Source organism: Lampetra fluviatilis, chromosome 62 (assembly GCF_964198595.1).
Source record: "Lampetra fluviatilis chromosome 62, kcLamFluv1.1, whole genome shotgun sequence".
NCBI lineage: Eukaryota > Metazoa > Chordata > Hyperoartia > Petromyzontiformes > Petromyzontidae > Lampetra > Lampetra fluviatilis.
In genome coordinates this window covers 1,349,412-1,376,618 of record NC_136336.1, presented here as the reverse complement: position 1 = coordinate 1,376,618, position 27,207 = coordinate 1,349,412, and the positions used below count along the sequence as shown (strand labels likewise).

At 47.4% G+C, this 27,207-nt stretch overlaps 1 protein-coding gene across 3 annotated transcripts; it reads right to left on the bottom strand.

Moving 5' to 3' along the window:
- Nucleotides 1–339: 339 nt before the first annotated feature.
- Nucleotides 340–26,543, bottom strand: CASC3 (CASC3 exon junction complex subunit). 3 transcript variants are annotated; one of them, XM_078881655.1, is made up of 13 exons: nt 26,367–26,543; nt 22,717–22,744; nt 20,747–20,802; nt 19,824–20,012; nt 17,057–17,205; nt 16,743–16,913; nt 15,567–16,504; nt 15,208–15,269; nt 14,211–14,340; nt 11,756–11,860; nt 8,771–8,982; nt 5,897–6,016; nt 340–4,063 (listed from the first exon to the last, which is right to left on the bottom strand). In XM_078881655.1, exons 1-13 carry the CDS (start codon nt 26,508–26,510, stop codon nt 4,037–4,039), a joined length of 2,331 nt encoding a protein of 776 aa, XP_078737781.1. In that variant the 5' UTR covers nt 26,511–26,543; the 3' UTR covers nt 340–4,036. The 3 variants fall into 3 exon arrangements, with proteins under 3 accessions (XP_078737781.1, XP_078737779.1, XP_078737780.1); XM_078881653.1 differs by having other exon boundaries at nt 340–4,071; nt 26,367–26,542; XM_078881654.1 differs by having other exon boundaries at nt 340–4,071; nt 14,223–14,340; nt 26,367–26,542.
- Nucleotides 26,544–27,207: the final 664 nt, after the last annotated feature.

Below are 27,207 nucleotides of genomic sequence, written 5' to 3'. Positions count from 1 at the left end.
CGAGTTCGCATGCGGCCTTCTCGTGCACATAGAAAACACACAGGTTCACAACACACGGAGTTTCCCCTAAAATGAAATTAATTACAGCGAAGGCGTATTAGATATTAATTACGTAAGTGCTCCTACACACGCGGTGAGATTCCTCATCGCGTTAACAAGAGGAACTGCGGTGTTCCGTGACGATATCAACCTAACCACCGAAGCCGTTCAGGCGTTTCTGCACAACGTAGGCTTTTTCTTCTCGTGCCGTCTCAATAACACAGGGGTGTTTATTGAAGTGTAAAATACTTCGCTATTAAAGTGGCAAATCAGCGAAATCGAATCAGCAGCTGTTCACTAGAATTGGGGGGGGGGGGACCATACAATTCTGTTTTTAGAGGAAAGTTGAAACCTTAAAAAAGTCTGATGCCTACACCACTGGGCCCATTTCACACGCACCGACGGCTTAACGCCATGTCAACTTTTCCACGTGAACGCCAATGTCATTGTTCGAAGCATATATATAAAACGTTCCTTAGCGCAGTAAATTGCGCAAACGATTTAGACCGCGAGACTGGCGAAATGTTAACTACCTCGCCTGGTATGCAGGAGGTCGAGGGTTCAATCCCGACCCTGACGCCTGTTGTATATTTGGAGTCTGCGCGTCTTTCCCCGTGGTCGCGTGGATTTTTTTCCAGCTCCTCCGGTTTTTCCCTCCACATTTCGAATCAACATCACCACACGTTTAGAGTGTTTGGCTGCTGTAACTTTCCACGTCATGACAAGCCACTTTGTTGGGCTATACATTTGTGATAGCCAGGTCACATCTGAAAAAGGGACAGCTCAGTGGGCCTTTACCTGGTAATATGAAATAGTAAAATAAAATGAATAGGGTGCCAATATATTTTAATATTATACTTAATATAATATCAACAAAGAGCCTCCATCATATAAGTGGTGAAGTCGACTGTCAGGAAGGGACGGAGGTGAACTCAAGAGACGTGGACAAGTCTCCTTTTACGCACGGCAGTTACCGCGGCACAAACCGTAGCGACGAATACCTTCGCGCGTGCACGGAAAAGCGACGACGAAACGCTTGTGCGTGCGATAAGCCAAATTGAAGTGTGACACATGCGGTGAAGTGAGCCCAAGTGCTGCACGGAAACAACGTTACGTTGTAAGACCTAGTTATTACACAAGCGTGGGACGGGGGTTGTGAACAGCGGTAATACTGCAACAAGCCTACAGGCGCTTTTATCTTGTCGAGGCTGCACGAGCATACCGCGCACGCACGTTTACCGACATGGTTCGATGGAAACGCCGACTTGAAAAGCACAACGATGAAAAAAACCCAACAGTGGGAACGCGGACGCCCCTCAAAGGGTGATTTGCTTGAACACGTGAGCCACTGAAATCCCTGCGTCTACCGTCGGGGCCGCTGGGCCCCAGCACGCAAAAGGGGGGAGAGCGCAAACGTAATAAAAAAACTTAAATAACCCCCCATAAAATGCCATCCACACAAACCGAAAGGCGGCGCTCTGTACACACACACGAGACCACAACCGAGAAACTACGTTCGGTAATGAAGTCGTTGCTGAGGAGAACGTCATTCTCGAGTACTCCACAACTCATGCACAGTACGGAGGCCAAGTCAGAGTCCGGTATGTGAGCGCTGTGGACAGAGCGCAGAGCAGCAGAGCCATCCCCGATAGTGTCATTGTGAAATTTACCCAATGTCCTCGAGGGACGATTCATGCTTGTGGAGAAACCAGTGTTCAGCAGCGCAAGACGCACACACTTTTTGATATGCAACATATACACACATACAGTTAAGGCATACCATTACAATTTATATATATTGCATAAACAAAAACAACGTTCCTTGCAGTAACATATGACAATTTTTTTTTACTTTTTATTTTTTCAGGTAGAAAATAAACAATTACACTTTGCCTTTTTCAATTATTCAATACTAACGGTTGTCAGTAGAATTAGGCGGTAACAATAAAATCAAGGGTCATTAGATAAGCAACCAACAATGGTGGACCAGTGAAAGGATGATTTCTTGACAAAGTTTAGACCTGCACCGAGGGCAGTGGTGTATAAGCCTCAAGTTTCAACAGATGCAACTTTCCCAAAATAAAAAAAAATTGCCGCCATCTTCAAATCGGGCACAAACACCGTGTGTTTAAACGCCGCAACTTTTGTCGATTTGTTCTGTGAAAAACAAGTTGCAAACGCGACTGCCGATTACAATCAGCGCGAGCATTGGAAGGCGCGAGAGCCCCCACCCCCAACACCGTGGGCTTCCCCCCCCCCCTGGTTTGGCTGCTCGGTCCCGAGCGCTCATACGACCCCAGGGAGAGATCCAGGAACTGGTGCCTGCTTCGGGTCTTGTTCACCAATCATGAAGGGGAGTAATATTTACCCTTATCAAGACGGATTACTCTGGAATTCTTATTAACACCCATGCCGTCAAAACATTCAGCCTTGCATTGTTTTCTCATTCCCATGATGAATTTTGACGTCGTCCAGCCAACTGCAGCTCAGTTGATGTCATAGAACGACATTTTTAAAGATTCTGAAATGCCACAAAAAACTATTTGCGAGTAATGCGGACGAATAAAAACACAAATTTGGCTCAGCAACATGAATGCGGGGTAGTTTCACCGTTTGACTTGAGATTCACCTTGGGAAATGTTTTCACTTGAATATTTTAAACTGCTGACCAGTGAAGTGACGTGGGACACGCTTCCTGAAGTCGACCACTTCGAACAAGCGTTTACCCGCATTAATTAATAATTCGTGTAATATGCAATGCATGTATGTGTGTATGAAAGTGTCCAATGTAGGTAGGCAATACTAAAACAATGTTATGTTGAGTATCTGTGTTTGTCATGTTTAATAATATTAACCTAAAGCGAAGATGAAGCGGTACAACCTTCCTGGGCATAGGTCGACGTTGTGAAACACTCCGATATGGAAGTGAAAACTGTCGATTTAAATTTGCAACATAGTTGCTAATAACCGGGTCAGTCACAGCCCATATCTGTGACCATTAATGCAGCAGCAACTCGGGGAAGAAGGCCTAACGGCAGACACCACCACCCTGCCTGCCCTTCTTTCCTGGATGACCCAGCTCAAGGAGATCACTTGAAAATGTTAAAGAATATAGAAGAGCATGGCAAAGTGCCTGCTCAGGACTTTTGTGAGAAAAATGTATAAAGCATTTTTGAGAAATAAAAAATGAGAAAATACACGTGAAGCAACTCAGACGAGAGACTTGCCACGTTCACTTTTTAGCTTTCAGATTACGACAACCCCGTGACTCGATCCATCGCATCAGAGCACGAGTGAAAACGAATTGGGACGAATGTTGTTCGACACGGCCCCACGCGACAAAGTACATCTGCGTCGTAACCGCCGACCAACAACGCAAAAACCAATAAGCCAGAATAAAGCTAATCCCAAGTAAGTTGCACCGTTTATAACTTCACTTTAAGTAATCAAAGGTTTGTGTGCATGTCCGCATGTCGAGTGCGTATGCAAGCACCACGTACACTGGTAGCGCGCGTGTGCTCATGTACGTGCGGGTGAATATACGTGTGCGAGTAAATATACGTGCATGCATGCGTGCACGACTGCACATACGCTTTGTGTACCAGACAAAAAGGGCCAGCCGCTCGTCAAAGTTTGTGGGCATTCTCCGGCACAGCTCTTGACAGCAACCCGGCGCACCCCCCCCCTGCCCCGCAGGCGCCAGCGATGGATGGGACCCCTCACGTCGACACTCGCGCACGCACCGTGGGGCGACTTCTGCCGTCGAGGCACCACAGCCACTCCTCACCGCCCCGCTCCAATCCCCAGTCCCCCTCCCCCACTCGCTCCCTCGCTCGCTCCTCCCATCGCCGAGCCCGGGTCTCGGATGCAGCTTGCGTGCTCCAACCGCCACCGCCGCCACCGTCGCCACCATCACTGCCGTCACCTCAGTTGCGCCGCGAGGGCTCCGTGAGACTGGGCACCGCCAGCCTCTCCCACCATGGAGCAAGTTCACACGTTACTCCTTTCTTTCAGCCTGTCCTTCCTGCTCACCTAAACAAGTGGCGATGGGGGGATGGGGGGGGATTGGGAGAGGCAACAAAGCACACGAGGGGGCAACAATGTGGTTGGATTTTGCAGAGCGCTGCGCGACGTGCGAATGAGAGCCAGGTGAAAAAGCTTGGGCTGCGAACGATCGACACTCGCCTCATCTACCTCAGCAGCCCAATATACGCAACCAATTTTGTTGTTGTCGTTTTGTTTCATCGTCAAAGTGGTCACTGTGCTCAGTGGGCTTACAATGGGAGAGAGAAAAAAAAATCTCGAGATTTCTATGGCGGGGAACGGATTGCCCAAAGATGCAACCACCTTTGACTTCCCATCACGTATCACGTGTGGTGGGGGCCTCACCAAGCGCTGCTCGTACAAGACCCGGAGGAAATCTGGCAAAAGGAGGCATCGAAGGAGCTCCGGTTTATTTTCCATGCCAAAGCCTTGTGAACTCCGAATGACTGTTACGAAACAAAGCCAGGGTTGGAATACTCGTCATATTTGAGGTGTAATACATAGAGCAGAGCATCCATTTGACCTGCAATATAAACCTAGCCTGAGATCCCACATTTTTAATTCGTCTAAATTTAGTGCGGATATGTGTAAGTGACGCATGTGTAATAACAGCCATAGAGGGTTCACGTGGGGATTGGCTTGCCGGTCCTGCTTGTAGCCAATAAGGGTTGAGATAGGGACCATGGCCCAGGAGTGATCACGGCATGTCATCAGGAGTGATTGGCCTAGCCCAGGGGTCGGCAACCTACGGCTCCGGAGCCGCATGCGGCTCTTTACGGGCTGCTTCTTGACGATATGTACGTATGTACAGTATGTACTCAGATGCATTGCGGCTCTTGAAATACTGAATTTTGTACCGAATTGGAAAGAAATGGCTCTTCTTGTTATTTTGGTTGCCGACCCCTGGCCTAGCCATTCGGGGCCCCAGCTAATGGGGAGCCGGATGAGGGGCGTGGTCCCGGGATTGACAGGGAACCATCGAGAATGGTCGAAGCTGTCCATGAACGATTGGCTGGGGGGACCACGTGACGAAGGGATTAAGAGAGAGTGAGAGAGAACGATCGAGAGCAGACTGGAGACTGACAAGAACAGGGTCACGCGCGGACGGGAGCTCGGGGTGCCACGTGCGCGGTGGGGACTTAGTGCGAAGTCTGTCCTCTCTCCGTTGTCTGCCAGCAACGGAGAGTGAGTGAGTAAAGTGTATTGTGGAGTGGAAATAAAAATGACTGATTCCGAAGCCGTCTCAAGAAGGATTATTACACATGTAACGTTGAGGGCCCCTTTGTAAAGCCATCGCTGGGGCGAAGACCTCCCCATGGCATGTGGACATGGAAGGAATTCGGCAATACATCACCACACACCGCACACAATCGTCACTTGCTTCCTCCTCTCCTTGGCCAATCTTATTTTCGCTGCTTTGCACGGATCACCCCGCATCCGGAATGGATACCCGAGGGTCTGAGCAGGACAGGGCTCCACCCCGTACGAAGTGTGTGGAGAGCGCCACAGTGGCGAGATGTTATTTCCCTCGCCCGGTATGCAGGAGGTCGTGGGTTCGATGCAGACCCTGACGACGCCTGTATATTTTGAGTTTGCGCGTCTGTCTCCGTGGTCGTGTGAATTTCTTTCCGGGTCCTCTGGGTTTTCCCCTTCACATTTGGAATCAACGTGCGCTTACGAGCATTTGGCCCCTATAAATTTCCACACGTGATGAGCCACTTCGTCGAGCTATCCTTTGTGGCCAGGTGGCTGCTGAAAAACAGCTCAGTGGGCCTTACTTGGGTACAATAAAAAAGATTAGAATCGTTTTTACCTCAGGCGGGGGCTTCACAGAGACGGGCTGGGAGGGTCGGCGAGGCGGCGACGGCTTGGGCTGCGCCTGCTGCTGCGCCGTATTGTAGTACGTCACTCCGCCATAAACCTGAGATTGCGCCTTCAAACCCAACAGCGGGAGTGGGCGCGCGAGCGGAAAGGGGGCGCACGTTAAAGACAGCCCTCCTCTTCCTACCTTCACGCTCGACGACAAAACCACTCGCCCGCCATTCGCAACGCGCACACCCAGCACAACGGACGCCCCGGCGCGCACACGTACAAAGGAGGCAGCGGGCAGGGCGGAATGGGAAGGGACCAAGCAAGGGAAGGGGAAAATAAAGATATTGAGGGCAGATCACGAAAGCAAGGTTGATAATTAATTTCTCAGAGACTTGAAAGCAGAGAGAGCGAGAGAGGAAAGCGAAGAAGATACCCCACGTGGTCGTGGGCGGGTCACGTGGGACTCAAATCCAACTGTCGTTCCTTTAATTTCAGTAAAAGTTAAATATTTGCACGGCAAGGCCTCGCTTAACGCGTGTTCACACAACGCGTCTGTGCTAGAACACGGATCTTCTCTTACAGAACGCTTTCCACACAACGCGGAACATGCCCAGTTATAAGGCGGTTGCCGAGCGGTCGACGACAAACTAGTTTCTTGTGCTGCTTGCGGCCAAGCGGTATGGGAATTCTGGGTACACACGCGGAGTGATACGGTACACGGTGGCATACCCTCATCTCACTTGTTTGGCCTGCAATGGGATGACTGCAGGCTGATTTTATAGTTCAAATGTGATTCAAATTTGGGCTGCTTTTAGTTCTTTGGTTTAACATGCAGGCTTTCGCGACCCAACAGGTAATGGGTACCCATTGTAATTTATATTAATTCATTAATCCCCCCACTTCGCACGTGAAGGGCTCACAAGTGAAGTCATCACATCTATCCCTCTATTTAAGGAACGAAAAAAGAGGATTTCTCCACAAATCTGGCTGTCCGCGTGATGATGCTAGTTGTAATAACGGGCGAACCGTCACTCAGATTGTAAATATTGTGGCTTTGCTCTCCAACACACCGTTGTGCTGTACTAGTAACGAATTGGCATGTTCTGTTTACGTGACAAACCTTACGAATCGGCTGTTGGGTGGTGGCGGGTTTAACAAAACATTTATATTTACGCGATCTAACCCAAAAAAACCTATATTATGCATTTTATTTATTCATAATGTATATACAGCAATTCCTTGCTTAACACATTCTCGCTTAACACATTCTCGCTTAACGCATTCTCGCTTAACACGGCACTTTTAATGAACGCATCTACTGCGTTAAAATGAGTTACTGTAATTAGCGTGTTAAAGGAAAGTGTCAAGTTATTTGCATTGTTCTTTTCTCTCTTCTTTAGTTCCCTCCCATCGTCTTGAAGAGAACATGGTGGTGGAATTAGATCCCTTCATTTGCACACCACAACGAGAAGACTCTGGCATTCAATTCCTGTCTTGCGCGCCTTTCTGATTTAAAATGTTCCCCCCTCTGTTCTCTAACTGGGTATTTGCCAAACGGTCCCAATGTCAAAAAATAACCTGAAAGTTACTTAATTGGGATTACACACACCGTAACATCCATCTCCTACTGCCATAAACTTGGCAGGACCCTCATGTAAACATTGTCTTGGGATTCAGTAAGGTTTTCCTGGACAAACAATCTCAGTATGCGGTATTCTCTCGTTATTCACAAACTTATCCATGATTTTGGCTATCCACGAATCGACACGGCTGCTGCATCGAGAGAGAAAGTGATGAGATAAAGTGATGAGAGAATGTGATGAGAGATAAAGGTAAGTTAATTTATAAACTGATTTAATACTTTAATACTCTCCAACCATTATATATACGGAGTGGTAGCTCTTGTAATCTCTCATTTACTTGATACAGCTGTCGTGGCTGTGACGGTTCCACCTGAAGACGGAAGCTTGTGTTGCCTCCGAAACGTCGTGATTTTTATTTTATTTTACTTTTATTAATTTTAATGTTTTACCTATGTGACTTTACCGAAAAAACCTAAGAATATTATCATAACCAATTAAAAAGTGTTGGTGTTATTATAATTGTTATGTATTTACTATTTTCTTAAAAAGGTTTATCCACAAAATTTGCTATTCACGAGCATCTCTGGAACAAATCCCTCGTAAAAGACGAGGGATTACTGTATTCAATAATTCCACTTCCCAGTCTTGCACCAGCTTCATCAATTCCTTTACCCTTCGCTCTTTCCGTTCAACATCATTCCTCACCGCGACAAGCCGGCACACTGCCACTGTCGGTAAACTTTCCGGATCCATTCTACACACGAGCCCAAACCGCGTACTAGCGGTGTTTAAACACCCGGACAGCCGCATCGATGACAACAATGTGTACGTGAACTTATTTTGCACTGTACGTAGCCAACGGTGCTCATCAGAGGTACAGGGCAACGACAACAAATTAAACACAAAAAGCAGTTCTCATGAAATGAGCTTTCAATCTAAATGATGATTTTAAAGTGCATAGCTCCAGTGGCTTCCTAATATCAGAAGAGCATTCCAGACGGTCGCAAAAGCTTATCTGAAAGCGCGATGCGGTGACCCGACTTTGTTCGATGGCTAGCCAAAACCCACAGCTGCTGCGAGGATGACCGGAGTTTACATGATGACAGTTTATGCTCTTTGACGAGATCAGCAAGGTATCGCGATTCATTTGTGTATTGAGCACTTTGTGTGTGTGTGTTGTCGCTCAAATTAATTTATTTTCACCACAATTTACGCACAACGCTGTTGCGGCGCCGATAGTTATCTCAAGATTTATTTTCCGATATCCTTCCACCGTTTCGACAACCTCTCACCTGCGGTGGAGGGAAGATGTGTGCGGGCGGCGGCGGAGGCGGCGGTATGGGGGCAGGCGTGTAGGTGTAGCCGGGGTTGGGCAACGCCGCCCCCGGGTACATGATGTTGCTGGGGAAGTAACCGAGCATCTGGGCCGGCGGCGGTGGCTGGCCCGTCGCCATGGAGACGGGCGGCGCGTACATGTGGGTGGGCGACTGGTGCGGGTGCAGCCCTGAAAGCAGCGTGCGCACGGCCGAGCATGGACGACTTATTTTACACGACACTCTCTCTCCGCGGCAGAGGGACATTTTGTTGGCGGGGCGATCACCACGGACGCCATCGAAAAACGTGGGGCTCAGAGGGTAATTGTAAGGCATGCAGCGGTATAACCCTCTCCCGTTTCGAGACAACTGCAAGTTGCAGGGTGTGAGTGTCCCTTTCAACGCTGAACCTCGGAACGCGTGAGCGGTTCTGCATTAATTTAAGTTAGAGGAGACGAAGTAGCATCGTTGTTTTAAAGATGTCGTACTTACTGCAGAGAAACGTAGAGACATGACCACCGTACTCTATAATAGCTGGCGCCAAAGTGTGCAACACGCCCTCCTGCATGGCATTGTGGGAACCTCGGTACCGATAACATATTTTTATTTTAGTTTTTCTTCAGATTCGGAACAACGAAAGGGTTAACACAGATTCTCAATTAAAATGTCTTACTTATTAAAGATCAATAACTACGCTCACAATACACGCATCAAATCGTGATCATTGATTGTTTATAATTTACGCAGATTGGAAATTAACGCTAATATTAAATCCAGGCCAATTAACAACGCAATAAAAAACCAAGAATCAATTCCAATCAGATTGCAATAAAAGTAAAACATGTATCTTTGAATGAAATCACAACCTCCAATTGTGACAATTCGTGACATTCCTGGGGTGACGAGTTACATGCCCAGTGACCGCAGAGCAACCAATATGAGACCAAACGCAAGAAGCCCAACCGAGGATCACGATTGGATTTTTGCCTCCAGGCCTTTTTTGTGTGGGTTGTAAATTTGAGCTCACAGCACTGTACATCTTTACAAAAGGAGGTTACCCAGAGGTCAAATGAACACAGTCGCCAATGGAAACAATGTTCAGATCACTCGTTCAATCTTCACACTCTCCAGGGCACATTTCATCCCCACCATCTCCCTAAGCACCAAGGTCTAATGAGTGATTATATTATTGTCATGCTCGTTACCAAGGAAAGCAGTGCAGACTCTTTTTGAGGAGGGTCATGCGACATTTTTCACAGTCTGGGAGTAAATGTTGCTGTGTGTAATTGAGTGATTTGCAGGTGATTTTATTACAATTGGGATGGTTTGGATACTATTGGTTACATATATGGAGGAAGCCCGTACACAGAATAGGAGGGAGAGGGAGAACATCCAAGCTAAACACAAAAAAGATGCCCGAGTCGGGAATTGAGCCCAGGCCCTTCTTGCTTTTGGAGGCACAAGCGTCACCGCTCCGCCACACCGTGTCACGCGAGTAAGGAGCGCCTTTCCGAGTTGGGAGTCGAGTCGGCGTTCAGATAATTATTGGTCCAGATGCAGTTGTAAAAACAACGCTGGGTTGTTGTTGCTGTTGTAGTAATATTTGAAACTCTGCGGTTGGCTCACGAAGTATTTTCCCAAATTTGGGTACTGAGGCAGTACCACCGAGGTTGTACGTACGCATCTAATGCCTTGCAGGAAGAGTGGTTGGGGGGGGGAGGTTCCCGCATGGTTCTGGAGTGGGTGGGGGGGGGTTCTAGCACGGTTCTGGAGTGGGTGGGGGGGTTCCAGCACAGTACCCAACAGCGATTGGTTAACCGGCTTCCCCCCGTCCAGACAGTGTTGCACGAGTGTGTACTGCATTTTATTTGTTTTGCTTTTGCAGTTTCGGTGTCCCCACGTCGCTCGTGCAAATAAAACGATCTAGGTCTCTTGAAATTATCACACCTGGGTTCAATTAATAAATGCGAAGGTACATAGACCCCCGGTGATTTCTAGAGTTGGCGTCTTAACGATTCCCCTCCGCGGCAATTGAGTCCTCGTTCAACTCAAGAATCCATTAGTTTATTTTCTCATTTTGCATCGTGTCTGGGTTCCCCCCCCCTCATTCATATATGGTCATTATCTCCATGAGCCCTAAATATAACGCGAAGAACGACAGATTGCTGCACCTCATTTGTCTCGCCTAATTTGTATTCTTTGGTTCTTTTGGTGAAGTCATGTAGATAGAAAAATAAATAATAGATCACGACGATTCGATCGCTACACAAGCAATCGTCTTCAGGTGAAACAATACAGCAGGCGGACTGCTGAGGCAGGAAGAAATGTAGCGAGAGAGCTACTGAAGCCAAAGGTTATAAAGGTTTGAGGTGGGTACAACCCAAAGGTAAGTGGGCGGGGCTAGAGATGGAATTTGCAAGCCAATGTAAGATCACAGAGCAAGGCGTACCTCGGTTAATCCGAGGGGGGGAGGGACGGGAGGGGCTGCCGTAACAGACGAGAGGGTGGGGTAAACTTCAAAGAGGGAACAAGGTGAGAGAAAGAAAAATAGAAGAAAAAGCTTCAAATCAAGATTAATTTGTATTGTCACCATCCTATGTTCCATCTTGTTTGCTCTGCCTCATTCACATCATTAGACTGTAATGTTTCTTTTCTTCGCATACTTCTTAACCAATTTTCAGACGTGCAATTTGACACAATTGCAGTGAGCAACATAATGAATAAAAATGCAAGATTTTCTCAGATGCTTATGACCCCCCTTCCATCTTGCATAATACATGCATGTTGAACTTCTTTCGCACCATACGTAGCAAGGCATGCTTAACTGAACGTCTGGGCATGCAATTAATTTAGGCGCTATACAATTCCAAGTTACATCATAAAATCTGCACTGCATCCTCACATGTGTAGTTTATAACAGGCGGAGGGGGAGAGGGTGGAGGGTGGTATGCACCACGGGCTCACCAGGGTGTGGGAGGTTCAGGTCGGGCTGCACCATCATTCCCTGGGGAGGGATGGCAGCCGGGCTGTCCCCACCGTGCCCATACAGCGGAGCCTGGTATGCCGTGTCTGCACACAGAAAACCGGGCCATCGCGCCACACACTTTTTAATTTCCAGCCACATTCACTCTCGAGTGCTGGTTACGCTGACGCAATATGTGCGCGTTTATGTAACTTTGTTGTACGTATGTACAATTTATTTTTCACCGGTGCGTAGCCAACCGTGCTAATCGGAGGTGCGGGGAAAGGACAAACTAAACACAGAAAGCAGTTCTAACGAAATTCGTTTCCAACCTAGATGATTTAAAATTGCATACCTAATATCAGAAGAGCATTCTAGATGGCCGCAGAGGCGCATCTGAAAGCGTGCGATGCGGTGACCATCTTTGTTTGATCGCTAGCCAAAAGCCGCTTCTGTGAGGACGACCGCAGTTTGCGTGATGGTTTATGCTCCTTAATGAGATCAGCAAGTTATCATGGTTCAATTGTGGTAAGCACTTTGTGTGCAATGAGTGCGACCTTATGACATATTCGTTCGGCAACCGGAAGCAAATGCAGCTCAATGAGCTCGACTGCGTTTTTACAAGGCATTAAAGTATCCACACCGCAATATTGAAAGCGTTTCTAGAATTGTTGGGTTTGAGGCATCCGCAGAGCTTCACATTTTAAATGTAATGACGCATCAATTCCTCCATTAAACATTGCAACTTGTGCTCGCAATAAGTTAATTGAATCTTAAGCGCAAGACTTGATTATTATGGAGTGGGCAAAGGGCTCTTAGTGACTCCTGCAAACAATAGAGGCGCTACATGCAACAACAATGTAACTTTTTAAAATCTTGAATCGAACCGTAACCCTAAATCATGACCATTCATGGAATTGTGAGCGCGATTGTTACATCAGTGACAACTTATAAGACACCGCACTGGAGCTGATATAACCTACCAGAGCTGGAACATGCAATTGTTTATGTGAATGCAAGGATGATTAAATCATACATGACAGGGAGGTCAACTGGTGACTCGGGGAAATAATGGTTGCATCACCTCAGGCTATAATGGTGAATTAATTCAATAACTATAACATTGTAGTGAATGCAGAACCTGTGGCCACAGAGGTTCATCATCATCATGTGCCATGGTCTATCCACTGCTTAATGGAGGTCCCCCAATGTCATCACCATCCTTCTCACGGTCTTTTGAAGCTACAATGAGTTGAGGTCCTGCGCATGGTCTGATCTCATTGCTCCACATCCATGCCGGTTATTCTCTCAGGGGAGTTCAATCGTTTGGCTTATGGCCGTTGCGTGAACCAATAACATATAAGCACTACATAACGCAAATAGAAAACAGTCAACCCTTGCATGCCCGATGCAATGTGTGTATCATAGGCTTTAGAATCAATACTTTTTTTTAATACCAGCAAAGGCCCACTGAGCTATGTAGCTCGTTTTCAGAAGTGACCTGGCCACAAATGATAGTTCAACCAAGTGGCTTATCGTGTGGAAATTTATAGCAGCCAAATAATAAAAATGCATGTTTCTAAGTGTGGAGGAGAAAACCAGAATACCCGAAGAAAAATTCAAGTGGCCACGGGGAGAGAGAACATGCAAACTCCAAATATACAGGCGTCCGAGTTGTGATCAAACCTACGACCTCCTGTATACCAGGTATGGTAGTTAACATCTTGCCACCGCGGCACCCCCGGTTATAGGGGCGGGTGTCTGGCATTCTGCTCGAGAGGGATGCGTTCCCAAACTTCAGATTAAACTCAAAAGTCAACAACAAATCGGACCTAGATATGACATTTCGGGCCATCTGAAAAGAAACATTCGTGACGGTTGAGAGGTTTAACTATACTGTAGTTGATTAATCGATGCATCGTTGCGTGCTCAGTGTGAGCACATCAAGGCAATCCAGATGATCATCAACAACACTGCCTGCACAATGCATATCCGTACGCGTTTGTGCGTACACGTGCGTGCCTGTCTGCATGGGGAACGGCAGTGCAGCAGTTAGCGCACTGCGCAACGAACCCGGCGACCAAAGTTCGATTGCCAATACCAGCAACGGTTATCTGAACCGGTCATGGGCCTCTCCGAGGTTGACTCAGCCTCAAATGAGTACCTGTTGCGGTATGTAAACATCCCCACTGGGGAGAATGGTGGCCAGGTATGGTGCTGGACACCCACGACTTCCTGGAACATGCTGGCCTACATAGGTGCTCGCTAACAGCACTTGCCCCAACAGTCTGTTACGGCTACACGGGGATCTTTGTCTGTATCTACATGTGTGCGTGCACAGTTGTGTGCATCCATGTGTGTGCGCGTGCGTTTCCGTGCACGGTTGTGTGTATCTATGCATGTGCGCGCATGGTTGTGCGTATCTACGTGCGTATCTACGTGCGTGCGAGTGCGTACGAGTGAGCTCACTTGGATCGTAGTAGGAGCCCTCGATGAGCGGAATGTGCATGGGGGGGGTGGGGTGCGGCTCAGGAACCGGCCGACTGCGCTGAGACGAGTAGCGCTTTGCCCGGCCGGCCTGGCCGCCCTGCCGGGGAGGGGGGAGGAGTGAGCAGCAGCAGAAGCGCGATGACGACATAGCTCAGCATGCACCTCTCTCTCTCTCGAGAGAGAGAGAGACCATCTTGCCGCACTCGGGGCTGACGCGACCTCACGGCGACAATGCTTTCCAACATCCCCCACACCACATTCGCAGCTGTCGCGGATGTCATCCAAAGCATTGACACGAGGCATGGGCAACGACGCACACGCGTGGCCAATGCCTACACGGTTCATTGATCAGAACTGCTTTGATCTGCGCAGGTGGTCACACATCATGTGGTTCTCATGGTAACGAAACTTCTCCTCGAGACTGCTCACACAAGTCACGGGGTATTTATTTAAGCTTTATTTAGTCAGGCAAGCATGGCATGCGTATTTAATATTTAAATTTAAAAAGGTTAACATATAAAATGAATTTATTTAAGACTTTTTTTGTGGGTTTAACAACAAATTAATATTTACGTGATTGAACCCCAAAAAAATACTACCTCTATTATGGATATTTGTCGTGAGTTCGGATTTGAATGACTTCACATGGTCATGCGGTCGGATAAAGTGTGGAGTTTTTTTAAGCTTCGTGACCATTTCAAGCGAAACGTTACGAATCACGTTTTTTTATTCGTTAAGAATGTTTTTTTGATTAATTTTCTATCTACGTGGCTTTACCGAAAGATCTAAAGAATATGAATTCCTGCAGTCACGAAAGCATTAAGTCAAAAAGAATGTTTTTGTTTAACATTGCGTTCAACGACGCGGCCACTAGTGGCTGCAGGATTCACGCGAACCCATTACAGTTTTGCGAGTATACCAAGTTGGAACACGTGGTGATGGGTAGAAAGCTTGCACTGCTTACCAGATCCTCGATTCGGTTGAACGGTGGAGGCACTGAATTGACAGGGAGATGCGTGGCACCACCTGAGTGAAACACGCGCCCATTGTTATACGTACGTCTCACCATGAAATAACTGCCCAGGTTTCTCTAAGAAAGTTGACTAATGTGAAATTACGCCAAACAATTTCAAACATTTGTGGGGGGATACCCGTGACTCCTAGAATCACATTAAACCAATAAAAATGTTTTAGTTTTGCTATTCGTAATTCACGGACAAGAGGGGTATGGGGCGAAACCAGCGTAACATGCCTGCGCCGTTTCGACGGCGCGCGGGTGAGCCCGCGGCCGGATCCCCCCACTGACGTTATGCGTCACACTACCTCTGTGCTCGCGCTGCGTGGGAAGGTAGTGCGGCTGTGCCCCGGGGTTCCAGGCCTGGCCGAGGCTGATCTGCGCCATGCCGTGCTCCAGACGACCCACGGGCGAAGGCTCCAACACAGGCACGTCCCACAATGGCTGCGGCAGCAGCGCGGCGATCGGTCTCGTGCGTTCACCGAGCGGCTTTAGGGGTGGCGCCAGCGGTTGCTGATGCTGAAGCTGCTGCGGATTGTGCTGATGCGGTAGCGCGGTGGCCGTCTGCGTCTCGGGCAGCGCAACGAGGGGGACTGTGCTCGGTGCCAGCGCCGCAAGCGGCACCGGCGAGACAGGGTCCGTCGTGGACGCCTGTCCCGGCAGCTCTGTGGGTTTGTTGCGCAAGCGGCGCACGCGCGAGTACGACTTCCGCTCCGGCGCCTTGTCCTGCGCCAGGTCCACCGCGAACGGCGCGTCCCCGGTTCCCGGCGCCACGGTCGCTGCGGCGGCAGCAGCAAGAGCGCCCCTCGCTCCTACCTCCGCCTCCGTGCCCGAGGACAAAATCTCCGCCTGCTTCTCGCCCTCCTCCTCCGTGTTCCCGTTGTGCTGCTGGTGCCGCTGCTGGTGACGCTGCGGGGACGACCGAGTGCCGTCCCGCGCCGCCGGCGTCCCCGGGGGCTGATCCCTGCTCGAGTCTCCCTGTGTGTAAGCGCGGGCGCGCGGCTCCACGTAGGCGCGTGGCTCCGTGTAGGCGCGCTGCTCCACGTAGGCACGGGGCCTGCCGGGCAGTGCTGCGGGACCGGCGGTGGTTGGGCCCGGCCTCCGCGGCGCCGGCCTCCGCTCTGTGTCCCTGTCCTCGTCGCGCAGACGTGTCGGCCGCTCGATAGGCTCCCGCTTAGGGGCCTGGTAAGGCCCGCGGTTCACGGGGGGACTCTCCCGGCTCCATCGATCGCTGGGGCTGCGGTATCTGCGTGGCACAAACATGCGACAGTCGTCAGCATCGCTCGCGGTGGCACGCTGAGTGAGCCATTGAGGGGCGCCATGGCCGTGGCGATCGGAGGTCAGCGCTCTGAACTGCCTCTGCTGAGATCCTGGGTTCGAATAAAGTGTCAAGGGTTTATGGTCTTCGTCTGAACGCATACGACTTCAAAAACCTCGTCGCATCAAATTTTGCAAGATGGGGGTCGTGCCCGAGGGGGTCGTACCTGGGCCGGCGGAGAGGCCGGGCGTCATCGGCATGAGCGCCCGAGCGGATGTCGTAGCCGTACAGCGCCACGAGCTCCTCGCGCGACTTGGGTGCCTGCTCGTCCTCGCGGAAGCGATCGTGCTCCCAGCGGCCCGCGTCCCGCCACAGCTTGCGGTTGTGCACCTTGGCCCTGCGCCGCCGCCGCCGTCAATTGAACACGTTAGATAAGAGCACGGCAACGGGGGACTCTCGTTTTGCGACGGGAAGGGCACGTAAGGTTCCCCGGGGTGGCTCAAGGGGGAGGCCCCCACTAGATCACCACACGGCACTCACCGGGCATCCTCCTTGTTGTTGCCTCCTCGAATGTCGTGTTCGAAGAAGAGCCCTTTCCGCGGCACAAACGCCGGGTTCTTTTGGTCTTCCTCCTCCTCGTCCCGCTTGGAATTCTTGCCGCCTGCGCCGGTGGGCGGGGCGTCATCCTCCTGTAATTAACACCGCGGGCGAGGGAGGAGCATTAAACGAGCAGCTATGTTAATGTGAGAGATTAGAATGTTAATGGCAGATCACAAAGCCGCCACCTCTAGGTCGGGGCGCGAAGGTGGCTGTGTAAGTTTGAGAAATTGAACCCGTTAATGTAAAATTGGAGAGCCGAAAATAACAGCTAACATCGGAAGGTGGCAGGATGAGAACATCACAGCCAGTTATGACTTAAACTGGTTGATAACGTCCTTCCAATGATTGCTCAATTTATAACCATTCTCTCGGTTGAAATTATGTCTGTGTCTGTATATGTGGATGGTTTAATGAACAAATCTTTGTTGATAGCTAGTGGGTTTGCAAAGTACCTTCGTCTTAGAGAAATCAATTTTGCGTGAGCCCACCACATTAAAACAATGATCAGCCACGGCCGAGGTATTGGTTCTACCGTGTTTCAGATCTGCCTTATGTTCACGAACACGGTCGGAGACATGTCACTTAGTTTTCCCAATGTAACTACTGCCGCAGACACAGCTTAATTTGTAGACGCCGGGATATTGCATGTCAGGGATCACATCCTTTACAGATGGGATCAGATCAGAAATATTATGTACTGTGTTAAATCGAACCTGGATGTTTGTTTGCTCATAATTTTGAAAATATTTTTGGTGACCCCTGCAATGTATGGCAAGGTGATGGTTTTGATTGGGTCCTCAGATGGTTCTTTTCTAACGGTTGGGGTGACAGCTTTACAGATTGTGTAGTCTGAATATACATTCATCTTGAGGGCTTGGTGTACGTGTTCCAGTTCAATGACTAGGTGATGATGGTCGGAAATACATCGAGCTCGATGGTGTAGAGTTTTGATGAGGCAATTCTTTTGGGATGGATGGTGGTGGGAGTCAGGTTTTAGATAGGAATCCGTATGGGTGGCTTTCTTGTAGACAGTGTCCCATTGAGCCATCTGGTCTCTCTTTCAAATTCACCATGGAGGTGGAAAAGGATAGGAAGCTAACATACTTAGATGTTTTAATCTAAAAGAGACCAGATGGCTCAATGGGACACTCTTGCCTTTAGAAGCTAACCCCCTTTCCCTGATGACGACCGCTTGAGTTGCGATCGAAACATCGTAGTTTTTTGTTATTTTCTTTGAACCTATCTATGTGACTTTACCGAAATACCCAAAGAATATAAAGGCCCCAGAGCACAATGTCACGGCAAGCTTTGCGGGCGGGGGCGTTTATCAAAAAACCGAGCCGTTACCCGACAAAACCGAGCCGTTACCAGAGGGATTAATAATCGCGCCTGTAGGCAGCACCACGGCCCGAACCAACGAGGAAGGTTGGTTGGGGCCGTGTGCGCACGGCAGAGAAGGGTAAGCAAAAAAAAGAGGACTCTTGACAGCACGAGGCCGATTCAAAGCGGCCTCCCTCGGTGTCAGCTTGGCGAATGCTGCAGGTTAAGGTTGTACACTTCACTCACAAATGGAAATGGCTTTTTTGCTTCTGCACAAATATATATTATGGTCACGAATGTGTATGCACGGTCTTTGGATGTTCACAACGAGAACGTGTCCAACTTCAAGTTGTTAATGAGCTTCTGCAATCCTCTCTTCCTGACACTTCTAAACTGTGGTCCTGATGCTATGTTATAATCTCATAATTTATCACACTCAGCAATGTCACAATGACATTGCAGAATGAATTCACACTGCAGCTTAACAGAACAGTGGCTCATTGGCTAAAACATCTTAAGAGTAATATTTTTCCCTTATACCGCTTCAGGACACGAAAATAAAGGGAGAGTTTATGCAAGTCGATTTATACGACAAGCACGTATTACGGGCTCTTCAGAAAGTGACTGACAGAATTGACCCTTCTCAAAATACAAAAAACTAATACAAAAAACTGTTTATTTCTCTACTTTTGTAACAAACGATTGTAACAAAGATCTGTCCTGTACGAAATCTGTACCATCGCAAGATGGTAGTGCACGATGAATATGATTGATGATGCGGGAAATAAACGATGATGAAAGCGACAGTAAGTGGTAGATGATGATGAGCGAGTGCGATGAGTGGGTAGGGACGTTGGGAAGAGTGACAGAGGTAGAGATGGGGAAGGGAGAGGATATGGAAGTTGGGGAAAGTGAGGGATAACAAGTGAATGTTTTAAGGGAATAATGATGAATAGTGAACGAGGCTTATTGTTTGACATAGAAGCAGATTGTTCCAGAATAAGGGGGCCAGAAGCAAGAAAGAATGTAATGGCGATTGGGCACAGGGAGGAGTGGAACAGAGACAGCTGGGATTGTGAACAGAAAGGGTGAGAAGGAACGGAATGAGGGAAGCGAGACACGTTGTACGTATGTTGGACTTCTCTCGCACTGTACGTAGTCAACCGTGCGAATTTGGAGGTGCGGGGGACGGTCAAACTAAACACAAAAAAGGAGTTCCAAAGATTTTAAAGTGCATAGCTGCAGCGAGCTTCCTAATATCGTGATATCTCTCTGTGGCGAGACCACAGAGAGATTTGTAAAAATAAAACCTATCTGTCGGTGGAGACAAGAGGAGCCACTGGTGAGGGGGGTTGGGGGGGGGGGGCGACGACATGACGCTGCTTACCTGGGCCTCCTGCGAGGCGTGCGAAGGTTTGCGCACTCGGTGCGGCCGCTCCGGCCGCTTGTCCGCGGGGGTGCTCACTATCTTCTCTCCGGCCACGACGCCAGTGACAGCGCGGGGCACAGAGGAGCCCTCTTCAGCTGCTTCGTCGTCTGTCACGGAGCACGAGCCCTCCTCCTCTTCCTTTTCATCCTGTAGCACAGACCATGGCCACCACCATTGTCATCGCCGTTAGCAACATTCCTGGCAGCTGAGGGGGAAGGGGGATATGTTATGTGCCGTGACGCATTTTCTCCCAATTTAAATGTTAACCTTTTACAGGGTTTAAAGTAGCTTCCAAATCACATGGGCGCCACGGTCGAAAGATGTTAACAACCTCGCCTGCTATGCATGAGGTTCGTGGGTTTGATCCCGACCCTGATGCCTGTATATTGAGTTTGTGTGTCTTTCTCTTCCCATGGTCGTGTGGATTTTTCTCCAGGTCCTCCGGTTTTTACCTCCACATTTAGAATCAACATGCGTTTAGAGTAATTGGCTGCTATAAGTTTCCTCATAAGCCACATTGTTGAGCTTGGGAGTCTTGTACCATTTCGTGCCAGTGTGTGACGTCATAACCCATATCCGGTTGCACGTGAAGAGATAAATGACGTGAATTATTGCTATTCTTTTTGCCATTCAGGACAGTGAAGGTGTCCCCGCTCAGAGAGAATGGCGAGTTGCTTTTCATTGTAACTCGTTCAAAACAGACCGAGACCCAGTCTCTTCCTGAGCGACATTACCCTTACATATGACGGCACTGGCGGTAAACATTATTGAGGGCTACCACGGAGAAGTACCTTTGTGGGCTTAATGGCGTGAAAGGGTGTTTTATTCATAGTTTCCCAAGAGTCAAAGCGCATCACTGAAATGCTTTGCTCGAGTCTCACCTCCGAGTAGTGCGAGTAGTTGTCATCCGCGCTCTCGTACCCAGAAAGCACTACACCTAGAAAAACACAAAACGCGATTAGCTCCACAAAAAAGGGGTGGTACCGACAGAGGCATTTAAGCAGAACGCCACTTGCCCTAAAGCAAAGATGATGACTACGCGGACCTAATCCTGTGGTGATTTAGAGACGCTATCCAGCAACATGCTACGACGTCTAATTAACAACCCCGCCATCTGCTTCGGCCAGTCAGCCTACACTTTTTCCATTGAACCACAGCAGGTGCTGCAAAGCAAATACCATTTCAACCAATCGCTTTCTCCCATGGGATTGCCGGGTCAAACTGGCCAGCTATGAAAGAACAGCTGAGAGAAGAGGAAAAACACATACATTTAGTTTATTTGGCCACATGACACCATTCCCCTTGCAGCCCGTGGATATTTATGGTAGCTTAAGTGACAACAGGTTATGTCAAAATTTTAAAAATGCATCCCTAGTGGACCTATCGCACGAAAGTTATTGTCTCCAAGACACGAATACGAACTCGACGAAGGGAATTTCACGGACTAGCAATGTTAAGAGGCAAAACGTACACTGGCGGTTTGCAGTCTGGCTCTAATTGTGGCTCAATTGAATAGGCCAACAAATGTTCACTGCCTATGACCAAAACCGATTTGTAGTGCTCATTTTCAACAAACACAAATATATCTGCATGCTATAACAATGCCCTTAACTTAAGTTAAATAATTAGTGTCATTGAGGATAATATAAATAACAGCACTGATACAATAATTACTTTTTTTATCCAGAACCACACCGAGTCGTACGACTCTTTTTCAGGAGGGTTGTTACTTTAAAGATGTTTTCAGCCAATCAATGATGAGTTGTGTTTATCCAAGTGGGAGGGAACCGGAGCACAAGGAGAAAACCCACGTACACGCGAGGGGGCAACGCTCTATCCCCGTACAGACAGAAATGGACGGCGATTAGTTCACTTGCTGTACTGCCTTCGACTGGCGTGCCAGGGTATGGTACCGCCTCGAAAAGTTAATTTCCGGTGTTAATTTCTCTCACCTTATGAAAAAAAACGATTGACATTGACAAGACTGCCTCTTTGTATAGACACTGCGCCTATCCTTGGAATATTAATATATTTATTCAAGAAGATATCTTGGTTACATTTTTATCATACAAAAAAATGGTAATTTTTTGTATAGGCCCTTCAGTTTTCATAAGCCCTAGGCACAGTAGGCACTGTTCCTAGGGCCTACAAAAGGCACTGGTGCCTATGGGATTACACGGCCCTGCTCCTCAATCATTGCAGCTGCCTCAACAGCTTTTTGTAAAATCAGTTCAAGCAAACCCTAGACTGGCACTGTGCCTCGGACCTACGAAAACTCACGGGCCTATAAAAGGCACTGTGCCTATTGGATAATACGGCCCTGCTCAACCCTCACTGCTGCCTCCACAAGGCAGTACTACAGGCCACGTGTAGTGTAACCACAACACAATAAACCTCCTTCATCTGTATTTCCCCAAAAACAAAAGTATATTTTTACACAACTCATCGGGCCTCCATCGCCTTCTGGGAGTGCATAAATTCAGCAGCATTGAGAATGAGTTCAAGAAAACCCTAGACTGGTTTCGACATTAAGTTTATCATCAGCAGAATCAGTTTTGCTTGCTTGAATGGATTCCGGTGATATTCCAGACACAAACATAAGCAGACAATTACTTTAAAGGCTGTTAAATAAAGCTAATACAACATATGCAAAGTTTAAGCAACTATTATGGTGGCAAATGTAAATAAGAATCTCGTCTTTTTTCAGGTCTCTGCACAAAGATAGATCCCATGGCTAAAGTTTCCTCCATCCCATCTCATCCAGCTACCCAAATCCTTACCACACAGCACCACACTCCACGCTGTGGCTCTTGTTAGAGCCATGAATGAGTTACAACAAAAAACAACTCACCATCTCTCTCAGGGACACCTTCACTTTCCTAAAAGGCAACAAAAACAGCAGCAATTAGTGACATTTATGTCTCTTCATATGAAAATGGACATGCGCTATGTCATACACTGCCACATCGTATGATGTAATTGGTCATCTTATTAAAAAAATTTCATTACTGATGAACAGTTAAAAGATATAAAATGCAGGTTCAACTGCTTGTATTTGTCAGCAAGGAAATGGTGTTTAGTAATTGCATGACAGTGTATATATAGACATCAATCGATATGAATTAAGTGCACAATACATGCGTCAAATTACATGTGCAGGAGCTCACGCTTTAATTTGTATGTGTGTGTATGCATGTGTTGAACTTCTTTCGCACCGTATCGTTTGCATGCAACGGTTTCACGTGACACCTCCAGAGGAGGTCGAACCGTGACCGTGCATCGCGACATTTGAATCAAACGTGGGGGGCGGGGGTGTGAATTATGAAACCCCTTAGTGCATTTAGCACAAACGGTTTTTAACATGTCGGGCGAACATTAATTTTTTTAAACTGAAAACCATACATAGTGACGAGACCGTTACTGTTTAGCACCTCTGATTAGCACGGTTGGTTATGTACTGTGCGAAATAAGTAAAACATACATACACCGCACCTCCGATTAGCACGGTTGGCTACATGGTGCAAAATAAGTTCCACATACATACACCACACCTCCGGTTGGCTACGTACGGTGCGAAAAAAGTTCACCAGACATACATACTGTGCAAACAATATCAAATGCATCTCGTTACCAGAAAGTTCAATAAACGATGCCAGTTGTAATTTATTATCCACATAATTGCAGAGCTCGTATTGCAAAAAATATTGATATATATAGAACACTTATATATATTCCACATTGCATTTAACAATGGGGTTAACCTTGCAGCTAGAGTTGTAATATTAGTTACAGCTAGAGTTGTAATATTAATTATGGATTTAATGCAGGGTGAATATCAGATTTTTACTATGCGCTTCCAGCAGGTAAAGACAACTTACACTGATTTGAAGCTGACCATGATTCAAGTTGGCCAGACTAATAAGCAGTCAAACGTGGGTGAAGATGGGTCCCTGCGTAATCGCTCAGTTCCTTCATGCATCTCTCACTTCATAAATTTGAAGGAATGGAATGTAGGAAGTCCTTTGCAAATGTATTTCAAACAAATATCATCACAAGGGAAAACATCACTGTGTGTAGAAAACGTTGATATCTATGGGATTTTTGTTTGGATGTTTTGCCACAAGTATGTATGGCTAATGCAGACTTGATGCCTTGAAATAGGTATCTATTTGGTATTTGAACATCTAAATGCCTCCTGTTTTATTGTCAGAAAGGGTAAAGCCTATTCTTATTTTTTAATCAAATCGTCAATAAATAAAAGGGCTTAAACTCAAAATATGTTTTATTTTTATTTTACCAGGTAAGGCACACTGAGCTTTATAGCTCTCTTAGAAACATGTGTTCATGTTTCTAAGTGTGGAGGGAAAAACCGGAGGACTTGGAGAAAAATCCATGTGACCAGGGGGAAAACATGCAAACTCCAAATACACAGGCTTCAGGGTCTGGATCGAACCCACAACCTCTTTCATACTAGGTGAGCTATTTAACATCTCGCTCCACCGTACATACAAGTAATGATTCAGCCACACACTCCACTAAGATCTCCACCGATCATGCCTTACTCGGCATACCGCACTCCAGGTTTCGACCCTGGGATGTCCGCATGGTACTCCGACTTTTGGGAGTACACTGCCTTTGGGAGGTCAGGAACTCAACGCAGTTGATGGAGACTTCTAAGTTTCTCACTTAAGACCCCACCACCTGTTTAACACGGCCTCTCTCCAGTTCTCTATCTTGTCTCCTTAGTCTTAATTCTGAGATACATTGTTTATTCCTTCAAAATTTACATTCTTTTTATTACAAAAAACTTTTATGGTTGTACCACTTCAGTTCCTCAAGCTACCAGCATATGAAGATAAATGTCAGACATCACGCGAAAAAACACACACGGTGCGACTCAAAAACACAACAGATGGCTATATAGCACTATCTTGAAAAGCACTCTCTCATTTATCTAATGTACTTCATGGTTATTCAATTTACAAATGACAACTGGCCAATGAAAAAACCACGGAAAGTCCCTGGACATGAATGCGGCAAATGACGCCTATCAAGGTCTTACAATTCAATAAAACGTAATCTCAAAGTCAAAATGTATCAGGTATTAAGGGAGAGTGTGGGAGTTTCAGAAGCAACAGCAGCTAATAATCAGAAACGTCTAGAAGGAAGAAAGTCCAAAAACATATGGCCTGTGACATCACCAGCCAACAACAAACAAGCAGAGGCATCGACCCGCTTCCTCCCTCTGGTTTTATTTTCTAGAAGCTTCTGTTCAACTGTGCTGGGTTTTGTTCAGTGCAGTCACAGCCAAGTCGTTCAGCGATACATTTACATTCATAGACGGTTCAGGAAGTGTTGATATATGTGGGCACGAATGATTGTGAATGTGGTAACTGAACAATAAAAATGTAAAAGGCTTAGGGTTCATTGATGGATGACACCAGGCAATATAAAAAGCAAACGCTGTATAAAATGCAAAAAACATCCACAACATGTCACAACGGGGAATCGGTCACTATTTTCAGAAAACTATATTTTTGGCCACATCCAAGATGCAAAAACCAACGTCTCATTTCCATAAGAATGTGGTGACCAGGTGAACGGACTATTTTCATTATCTTTATTCTTTATTTCTGTAAGGTTTTGCTTAACCCATAATAGATATTTTTTGGGTTAGATCGTGTAAATATAAATGTGTCATTAAACCCGCCACCACCCGACACAGCCAATGAGTAAGATTTGTCACGTAAACAAAACGTGGCAATTCGTTACTAGTTCAGCACACCGGTGTGCTTGATAGTAAACCCACAACATTTACAAACCGAGTACCGTGACGTTTCGCCGGTAATTACAACCAGTCGCATCAGGCGACAGGCGCAGTTGTGGAGAAACCCGACCTGTTTCAGTCTTAAAGTATTGCTAAAGTCTGCTGTGAAGTAGACAACTATTGTGTACCAGTTTCACAGGGCACGAATCCTAAAAAAAGACTCAACATTACAGGGCAGCTACAACGTTGACTGTATAATGGACATTCGGTCCGAACTTGACCAGTGCCACTCGCAGACCTCCCTTGCAAATGCAGACAATGCCAATGAAAAGTATTGTCATGCGAAGTCGTAAATAGTATCAATGTGAGTGGCAATGGTATTACTTACATTATCAATGTGTTAGAATGGTCTCAATGCGAGCATAGTTGTAGTATCAGTTAGAATGGTCTCGGCGTGAGTAAAGTTGTAGTATTTGTTAGAATGGTCTCAGTGCGAGTACAGTATCAATAATGTAGTCTCTGTGAGAGTACACTAGTAAGTACTACTACCACTATCAACGCGAGTGCGTAAGTAAGAGCAATAGTAATAATTAAGGGCGCGCTAAGTTAATCGAACGATCGCAGTCGCAGTTACAGAATTTAGCGGCAGCGTGGAGCGAGGCGCTGAGAAGGCCGCAGGCGCCTCTCGCGCCGCGCCCCGCGCGCCTCACCCCCACCCCCCGAGCCACCCTTACGCATTCGGACTCCGCGGCCCGCGCGGGGATGGCGGCCGCCTTCTCGGGCCCGCGTCCCGGGGAGAGGTCGCTCTCCTCCTCGTCCTCCTCCTCCTCCTCATCGCTGTCCTGAGAGGCGCCAGTCCGCCGTCGCCTGTCCGCCATCACGCCTTGGTGGGGGGGGTGACGTCATGTCGCCGCAGAGCGTGACGTCATCGGCATGTAAAGGAAAGGGGAGGGGTTAACGAGGGGTGGACGTCCCCAAGCGAGACGGATGACGCTTCGTACGAGGGTTAAACATCGATCGGGAGAGTCACGTCATCCGAATTGGAATGTTCGAGGCGGTTCTGAAGGATCAGAATCAGAATGTATTTGTATGCACGTATGTTGTATGTAGTTGTATGTATTTACACTATGAGATCTCTTTTACCAGTGGCAAAATATGATAGTAGGTTTTTACCCTTTTAACTGGTACAAAACTGACACCTTTATTCAAGGCATCATGTTTGCAATGACCACAACACAAGTAGTCAAAAAAGCAAACAAAAAGAAGCAACTCTGATAAGGATGATAATATGCACTGTCCTTGAAGTTGATTGGCCCACACCCAAGACGGCTTTCTTTAGAGCCTAGTCCCCATTGGTGTAGGGCCAGATGACACCAGAAGGCGTACAACTCAAACACAGTGCAATATCAGAGTATTGAGAGCTCGGGGTAAGCATTTACACTATGAGATCTCTTTTACCAGTGGCAAAATATGATAGTAGGTTTTTACCCTTTTAACTGGTACAAAACTGACACCTTTATTCAAGGCATCATGTTTGCAATGACCACAACACAAGTAGTCAAAAAAGCAAACAAA

Excerpts from the sequence above, each read along its gene's own strand:
- CASC3 (XM_078881653.1), bottom strand. The coding sequence starts at position 26,510 with ATGGCGGACAGGCGACGGCGGACTGGCGCCTCTCAGGACAGCGATGAG. Across the intron at positions 14,341-15,207 it reads TCAACCGAATCGAGGATCTG|GGCGGCCAGGCCGGCCGGGC; the intron begins GTAAGCAGTGCA and ends CCTCCCCGGCAG. Across the intron at positions 8,983-11,755 it reads CCTGAACCTCCCACACCCTG|GGCTGCACCCGCACCAGTCG; the intron begins GTGAGCCCGTGG and ends CGCTGCTTTCAG.